The sequence below is a fragment of the Solanum tuberosum genome, unplaced genomic scaffold (assembly GCF_000226075.1).
Source record: "Solanum tuberosum cultivar DM 1-3 516 R44 unplaced genomic scaffold, SolTub_3.0 scf00118, whole genome shotgun sequence".
In the NCBI taxonomy this organism is placed as follows: domain Eukaryota; kingdom Viridiplantae; phylum Streptophyta; class Magnoliopsida; order Solanales; family Solanaceae; genus Solanum; species Solanum tuberosum.
The window spans coordinates 1,243,368-1,252,410 of record NW_006239043.1 but is presented as its reverse complement, the minus strand read 5'-3'; the positions used below and the strand labels follow the sequence as shown (position 1 = coordinate 1,252,410).

At 34.3% G+C, this 9,043-nt stretch overlaps 1 protein-coding gene across 5 annotated transcripts; it reads left to right on the top strand.

Annotated features, from left to right (window-relative positions):
- The first annotated feature begins 2,145 nt into the window (after nucleotides 1-2,145).
- On the top strand, nucleotides 2,146-8,620 carry LOC102590887 (probable galacturonosyltransferase 4). Of its 5 annotated transcripts, none has more exons than XM_015309937.1 (12): nucleotides 2,146-2,252; nucleotides 2,518-2,574; nucleotides 2,828-2,908; nucleotides 3,153-3,325; nucleotides 3,420-3,454; nucleotides 3,563-3,604; nucleotides 3,704-3,830; nucleotides 3,962-4,197; nucleotides 5,891-6,162; nucleotides 6,332-6,689; nucleotides 6,913-7,485; nucleotides 7,970-8,620. In XM_015309937.1, exons 4-12 carry the CDS (start codon nucleotides 3,214-3,216, stop codon nucleotides 8,255-8,257), a joined length of 2,043 nt encoding a protein of 680 aa, XP_015165423.1. In that variant the 5' UTR covers nucleotides 2,146-2,252; nucleotides 2,518-2,574; nucleotides 2,828-2,908; nucleotides 3,153-3,213; the 3' UTR covers nucleotides 8,258-8,620. The 5 variants fall into 5 exon arrangements, with proteins under 5 accessions (XP_015165423.1, XP_006350233.1, XP_006350234.1 ...); XM_006350171.2 differs by having other exon boundaries at nucleotides 2,825-2,908; XM_006350172.2 differs by having other exon boundaries at nucleotides 2,515-2,574.
- Nucleotides 8,621-9,043: the final 423 nt, after the last annotated feature.

Genomic DNA, 9,043 nt, shown 5'->3' with positions numbered 1-9,043 from the left:
AAATTATTAGCATAAGAGGAACTTTTGAAAAATATAAATGTGTAACAAGAAAAAATAAATAGAACATGTTCCTGCTCACAAGTGTTGCAGCTACAACACTTTTACGAAGTACTACAATTTTAGAGAATATTCATGTTGATAACGTGTTATAAAGACAAGCTCATAATAATATAATATAAATAAAAGTAGACACGATAAGTAGATGGAGGCGAAGACTTTTCTTCTATTCAAGTGTGTCTATCAAATGGTGAATGATATCTCTATTTATAGTGTTGAGATATCACTCCCAAATGTCACCTTGTTAAAAGCCAAATAAGTTGATACATAGATATCCACCAATGTTCATATCACCTTGGAATTATACATACATGAATCCAATTAATTCTTTAAGAAATCAAATAAACAATCCACAATTAATGGAGTTACAACACATATAATATTTATTATTAATTAAAATAAGACCTCAATGTTCGCGCGCCTAAAGTAAAAGCTTTGCTAGCCCTCCCTTTGAGCGGTCTCTAATTGATTTTCTTGAGTTTCAAATTTTTAAATTTAGTTATTAAATAGTAAAAATTGTGGAGGTGAACATAGTTATAATATGGTAATCAAAATTATGTTAGCATTTATAGTTTTAAACTAATTTATGGGGAAAAAAATTAAGAGTATACCTAGTTATATATACTTTTCTTTATGGAAAAATAACTATGCATTAATGCTAAACTGATTTATAGAAAATTACTAGGCATTAATTCCAAACAAGTTAGATTCGTCTATAAGAATTATTTTTTGAGAAAATAAATTAATATAGTCTTGAATAATAGATCTTATAAAAATCACCCCTATATTATTTCAAATTACTTTAATAAAAATATCTCATAAAAAAATTATTTTCATTTATTTTAAAAACTACTCCATATATTTAATTTATTTTTTATTTCATATTGAATATTGGATCCTTGTATTAGAATACGATTAATCTGAATTCATATCATGTAACTCTCATTCATGAAAAACATTTTCTATAAAAAAAAATCATATCAAAAATTTAAAACTGAAACTTCTGATTAATAAAAGAGTAACTTTATTCGCTCTATTATGATTTCATAGTATTTTCTATTTGTTATAATAATAAATGAAGAAAGGACCAAATACATTAACAAAGACAACTGTGTAATAAATATAATTTTGTGGGGTCAGTGACAACTTGGCATCTCATATTCATCCACACAAATCACTAGTTTATTTCCTATAAAAAATATTTTATTTTCATTTTTGTTTCTTAGAATAGTACTATTTTCTTTATTATCAATTTATTTCTACAAATTTATTTAATTAGATATATAAAACTTTAATAAAGAAAAAGATTTGTTTTAAATCATCCATATTTTTAGTTGATGATTTATTTGGAGTATTACATAGATTAAATTATTTGTGTCACATCTTTATAAAAAAAAAAGATTATTCTTATGTTCCACTAATAAACTTACTTCAACTAAATAATTTTGACTTTCCTGTCATTAATCTTACCACAATAATTGATGAATAGATTAAATTAATTTGTCCTTTTTTCCCTCATAATAGTAAGAATTTAATATTCAAATCATAGAGTTCAATATTTAAGATTTTTAGCATTATATTCATTATAATTGAAGTTACAACAATTAACAACAACAATGATGTAACAATGAAATTTTATTAGTGTGGTTTGAGAAGGGTAGAGTGTATACAAACATTACCACTACTTTGTTGAGATAGAAAAATAATTTTCAAATGATCTTCGACTCAAATGTAGCAAATCCAAACACAAAAAGTAAGAAAGTAATGTAAAAAGCATAGCAATTATCAGAAGAAGCAATGCAAATCCGACAAGAAAAGAACAAAAACAACAATATAGTGCGATAATCAACCGGCTATGATGGATATCAAAAGCAAGAACGACAATAATAGAACAACGACAAACACCAACAAATCTAAAATCTCATGGAGAAAGCAAGATAAATCCATGTCAATGTCACAACATTTTATAGTTATAAGATTTTTTTAAATTTTATTATATTAAAAATATCATAATAAATATTTTTGTAATTTTTTTCAAAATTTTAATAATAAAAAATAATGAATTTCAATTTTTCATTTGTATTCGGATCCCATTTGCTCTTACCGACACCCTTATCTTTCTCTTCCTTGTATCTCTTTCTTTCTTTTGCATTCACCATAGCCAAATTCTTGCTTTTTTCAAGGCTGATTTTATGGTATGTTCAATCTCATTTTCTCTTTGCTTGAGCCCATTTTCTGTATCTTTCTTCTTACCTGAAAAATCATCATTTGGGTTCACTTACAGTGGCGTAGTATAGTGTTTCAACCCATACATTTTACAGTTTTTTTTTTTTTTATAGATTTTGTAAGGAAATTGAGTTTTTCCTTCGTTTTTTCAAGTGGGTGTTGTTCAGTTTCTTGTATTTTTACAGTTAGGTTCAATTGAGTTTTGATTTGGTATTGATATTTGTGTTGAAGGAGATCTGAGTTTTGCTGCTAATAAGCTGAGAAAGAAGAAGTTTGATAGTCATTGTTCTGGTATGTTCACTTCGACCATTTTTGTATTTGGGGTTTCTATTTTTGTTATTCTTAGTTGCAAAATCGTCATTTGGGTTCAGTTACAGTGGTTTAGTATAGTATTTTAAACAATACATTCTACAGCAATGTATAGATTTGTTGAGGAAATTGAATTTTTCTTCGTTTTGCCAAGTGGGTGTTGTTCAGTTTCTTGTATTTTTACGGTTAGGTTCAATTGAGTATTGATTTGGTATTTGTATTTGTGCTGAAGGAGATCTGAGTTTTGCTTCTAATAAGCTGAGATAAGGAAGGAATTTGCTACTGACTGTTCTGGTTTTTTGAGGCTGAGTTCATGGTATGTTCACTTCCTCTTCTCTTTACTTCTTCCATTTTTTATTATTCTTTACTGCAAAATCATCAATTTGGGTTCACTTTCAGTGGTGTAGTACAGTACTTTAATCAGTACATTGTATAGTAATTTATAAATTTATTTGTGGAATTGAGTTTTTCCTTCATTTCCCCTAGTGGGTCTTCAATTTTTTTTACGTTTTTCATTAGTTCAGTTGAGTACTGATTTGGTATTGACATTTGTGCCGAAGGTGATCTGAGGTTTTGCTGTTAATAAGCTGAGATAAGGAAGGAATTAAAGGGGGTGTAGTGATGAAGATGAAACTGAGGAAGCCGGTTTTGTTCTTGTTGCTAGTGACTGTTTTTGCCCCAATAGTCCTTTACACCGACACTCTTGGGACTTATTTTACTTCTCCTTCTTCATGTAAGTTCCTTAATTTGTTCTCTGTTTCTTAAAATGGGAATATCCCATCAAGGATAATATTTGATGTATTGGCATTCTATGATTATTTCTGCAGCAAGGACTGAGTTCATTGAAGATCTGTCCACCTTTGTAAGTCGGATTTGTGTTTTATCCACTTCATTGTTTAGTGTCTTTCATGTGTTTGTTAAAGCATGAATATGGAATATTTTGCTTACAATTACTGATTCCATGATGCAGACTTTTGGTGGTGACGTCCGACCTCTAAATGTGCTGCCTCAGGTATCAATTGTAATTCTAGTCTGAGGATTTGTGTTTCCTCTTAGATTCAGCAACATTTGGTCACTGTGCTGAACTTTCCATGTCTACAAATACTGATAGGAGTCATCCACATCTCTCAAAGAACCCCGGGGAGATGTATATTCAGAAAATTCAAGCCATTCCCTTTCTAATGCCTCAGACACTTTAAGCAGCGAGGATGCTCGGAAAACAAGACAACTAACTGAAGGTTTTTGTTCATTTATGTCTGTCTATATTTCAAACTTAGAGGTCTGGAATGCATGAAAACAACTTGATCAAGTTTCATGTTGCTTCTATAGTTTTTGAACTGTCTATCTCTAACATGTCATCTTTATTCAGCAGAATCAATGAAACATCAAACTGCCACTGGAAGCAGCAATGATGGAGTAGAAGTGGCTATGAATGGAAGTCACATAAGTCAGGTTACCGCTAACTTGCATGAACCACAACAAACAGACAAAACTTCACCGAAACTTGTGTCAGCGGGGAAAAACGAAAGCATAGCAATGGAAACCATCTCAAAGAAAAAGACGAGTCCAACAGATTCTAACCAGACCTTGGATTCCACTAAAACTGTAACTACCTTGCATATTTTCTGCTTTTGCATGACTCATCTAAATTTCCAGTCTGCAGCTATTTGATGTTTTGTGGTGTTTGTTGTTCTTTGTCTCAAACTGTTTAGTTATCCTACATCAATTGAGGGATGTGGATTTGGTCTTTATATGTTCTTTGGTAACTTCTCACCTCATGAGCTAGTATTTGGAGTTAGGCCCAAGGTCCATTTCTTTACATGGTATGAGTGTCAGGCTCATCCCACTTATTGCTTACCTGATTATGGGGCACCATATTATGTTGTCCATGCTCTAGTTGACAAGCCTGGACGTGCAGGGGGTATTAAGTTGTTCCACATCTGTTGTAGTTGTGGATGTGAATTTTGTCTCCTTATAGCTTTTGGGGTTGAATTAGGCCTGATCCTCATTTCCTTACACAAACATTCATACGTTGACATTGTGATATTGTAATCGTTTTCTTTACTGTCTTAATCTGAGGATCGATCTATAGGGTGCACTCTGGCCCTTTTCTTGGGTGGTCATAGAATACTTTTTTGTTCTTGGTCTTTCACATGTCAACTTTTGGGCTCATAAATGCTTCAGTATCATGGGAATTTCTGCGTATCTTCTTTTGCTTCTTCAGTACTATGTGAAATGCTGGGAGGATATAAAGATGATTTTCTCATCATCGTGGATTTACACCCGTGATCTATCTTGAAACTTTGCATATTAACCCTCGATATCATTGAGTTAAAGGATAGTTTATAGAATGGGGTTCTGTGGTGCATGTTATTTGCAATAATATTATGTTAATTGCCGGAACTAGTAATGGAACCAAAAGTTGGAATTATAGAGAAGCACGATAGAGCATAACACTCTTAGGATTAGTAGAATTATGACTAAATTTATGTTGCTCAAATTTTGCAAGTTTATACTCCATTAGACGAATGACAGTGAAATTAGACGGGAATGTTGTGCTTAGATATTGATAGATTAAGATGCAACACATTGAATTAAAATTGGATAGTCCGTATAAAAGAAGTAAAAAAAGATGGCTAAAATAGGGGAATCCTCGTGGAGTGTTATGCGCCAGAAAACTTCTTAAGAAAGTGAAAAACAAGTTGTATCAAACAGTTGCGAGAGCAACAATATTGTATAGGAGTGAAGTTGGGCTGTTAAAGACCAATATATCTATCTTTTCCAATATATGCACAAGATGAATGGCATAAAAATGCATGTTAAGATGGATTAAATGTTGTTGTTATACTTGCATTAAGTTTGGTGGTTGTCGCGGTGTTGTCAAAGGCGAAAAGCACTGAACGTCTGCTAAGGTTTTTAGTACAAAGCACAATTAAAGCATGAGCTTTTATAAGGGAAGGCTCAATGAGAGATGCTTTTATTCTGGTTAGAGAATCATATGTCCATATGGGATAAGTATGAGATTTGGATTATCAGTAATTTGCCAGACAGATTATTTAGTGGTGGAATACAATGGAGTTAAATAGAGAAGATTAGATGCACGGATTCATATAGCTGATCCTACTAATTTAATTTGCGATTGTGTGCCAAGGGGTAATCTGCTATATTTTGTAAACAATTGTATGGTTGTGGTGGACTGCATATATTGGTTGATCTGCAATAATTATCTAGGAAACCAGAGATAAAATATTGACCTTCTACATGAATTGAACTTGCTTATGTTTGGATTGGTTTCTAGGAAACAAGACATGATCAACGCACTGTTCAAACCAGTGGTAAATTTGTATCTGGAGAGACAGCAAGGGGCAAAGATGAAGAGCGGAATGTGCAAATTGTCCCCCCTGATGCTCGTGTTCGCCAGCTCAAGGATCAGCTCATTAGGGCGAAGGTATACCTTTCACTCTCAGCAACACGAAGCAATCCCCACTTCATTAGAGAACTTCGCTTGCGGATAAAGGAAGTACTGCGAGCACTTGGTGAGGCCACTAAGGATTCTGATCTGTCAAGAAGGTAAGTCTTATTTTTTAACAATTAGGTTCATCTTATTCCTGTCAAAGTGGCTTTTGAATGGTCTTGAGTCCTACCTTCCCCAGTGATTTTGCCATTTCATTGCATAGTGTATACTAGCCTGATCCATGTTATTGATTTATCTACCAATACATATGATTTCTTTATATAGTGCCAATGAGAAGTTGAAGGCAATGGAGCAAACATTGGCCAAAGGGAAGCAAATTCAAGATGATTGTGCTACTATTGTAAAGAAGCTTCGTGCCATGCTTCACTCAGCAGAAGAGCAGCTCCGTGTCCACAAGAAGCAAACATTGTATTTAACACACTTAACTGCTAAGACACTTCCAAAGGGTCTTCATTGTCTTCCTTTACGCCTTTCAACAGAGTATTTCAAGTTAAATTCTTCCCAACAGCATTTTCCACATCAAGAGAATTTAGAAAATCCCAAGCTATACCACTATGCACTCTTCTCAGACAACATATTAGCCGCTGCTGTCGTCGTAAACTCAACTGTTTCCCATGCAAAGGTAAATGAGCTATTGTCAGAAACTCATCTTGTATAATGAGGTTGCATCTGGCTCAGAAATTCACTTTATCCTTTCCAACTCTTTTCCTATATGATTACATAGAAATATGCCCATCTGCATGTTTAAGTTTATAATATCTCAACCTTTATGTCTCTTCAGGGACATCCAATAAATTTGGAATATCTCAACCTTCATTTATAACTTTTTCTGTATATGGTGGCAGGATCCATCAAAGCACGTTTTCCATATAGTGACTGACAGGCTTAATTTTGCTGCAATGAGAATGTGGTTTTTGGCTAATCCACCAAAGTATGCTACAGTAGATGTTCAAAATGTTGAGGAATTCACCTGGCTAAATTCAAGTTACAGTCCAGTTCTGAAGCAATTGAATTCTCAGTCCATGATAGATTATTACTTCCGATCTCGTGCTGATTCTGATCCAAATGTAAAGTTTAGGAATCCAAAGTACCTTTCAATCATGAATCACTTACGCTTTTACTTGCCGGAGATCTTCCCAAAGCTGGATAAGGTTCTCTTCTTGGATGATGATATTGTTGTGCAAAAGGATCTTGGCGGCCTTTGGTCACTTGATCTTAAGGGTAAGGTGATTGGTGTGGTTGAGACCTGTGGAGAAAGCTTTCATCGGTTTGACCGCTACCTCAACTTCTCAAATCCTCTGATCTCTAAAAATTTCGATCCTCGTGCTTGTGGTTGGGCATTTGGAATGAACATCATTGATCTAAATCAGTGGAGGCGGCAAAACATCACAGAGGTGTACCACTCATGGCAAAATCGGGTATGAAATAAATTCTTTTCACTTATTTATGTCTGGATTAGCATGTTCATTTAGCCATAATTTTGTGTACATAATTTCACATGCTTTGCTTGGTCATGAATTGATTGCCTGGAGGCTGGAGCAACATGGTCAATATTTCGTTAAGTATCATATCAGTTCCTCCCTTGGGGCAATTTGTCTTTTTTCCAGTAAAAGGTCACTTTCACATTTAAGCTTTGTCCACACCCCAACCAAATCCCTGCCATAGACAACCAAACCAACTCGGCCATATACAAGAACCGCCATATGTCTTGTCCTGCCCTGTTGCTCCAATGTTCCTCCAATTAAACTCGACAATTATATTGTAGCCTCACTAAGTTTTCTGGATGACTATGGCTTGTCATGTCGATCTCGTTTTGTTCCTAAAAATGTCAACACATACACACCATCAATTTTCATGCATAATAAAGTTGTTCAAATAAGTCATGAAATTTTATCTGCACAGAATCATGAAAGACAACTTTGGAAGTTGGGGACCCTACCACCTGGTTTGATAACCTTTTGGAAGCGCACATATGCCCTCGACCGATCATGGCATGTTCTTGGGCTTGGCTACAATCCAAATGTTAGCCAGAAGGACATCCAACGAGCAGCAGTCATACATTACAATGGAAACTTGAAACCATGGCTTGAAATAAGCATACCCAAGTTCCGGGACTACTGGTCAAAATTTGTTGACTATGATCAGGCATTTTTGCGAGAGTGTAATATCAACAAATTGGGTGGTTCATGAAGTGTTCTCTGCACATATTTCTCCTAATTCCTGAAATACATCGAGCAAGCATTTGTTCAGTTTACAGGTCCGTTCTTCCTGAATAAGTGTATGATTTTGTTCTTGTTCTCTAAGTCAGGGAGTTATTCAGGTATATATACATATATGTTGAGTGGAGTATTAGAGTGAACATTCTGTATTACCTTTATTCTTGACATCCATTGTTGGATGACAGCATAAGTCCAGATTTGTTGTAAATGATTAACCATAGCTCTCCCTTTGAATTTTACTGTTCTTTTTTGGATTGTTGTATACTAATGGCTGCCACTCTCGAGGGTGACCATGGATCTTCCATTACTCAGTTTATCACACTAATGTCTTCAATGGTGGTTCTTTTTGAATTCAGGTAAAAAGCATTGCAAGTATGTTGTTTTCACATTACTTGCTTTATAGATAACTTAGCATTAATACTTGTATATTTGCATTTTGAATGTAAGGAGTGAGGAAAAGTTTGTGCTGACTGTCTCTGGTCACGTAGTAGCAACTAGCAAGTACAGTTTAGATGTATATATTCATGTGCCTTAGTTATTTCCCCAACTGAACCGGGTTATTGCACTTGCTGCATGCACTAACCAAGAGGGGGCTATGGTAGGTATAGACTAATAAAATGCGCGGAAAAGGGAAAAATGAGAAGTCACCTTGCTAGATGATCTATGTTGTATCCAAAGATGCAGCATTCAGGATACATTGGAAGTGCAGTAAACACTGGTCTAGTTTAGTTTTATACTTCTATTATTTCGTAACCAT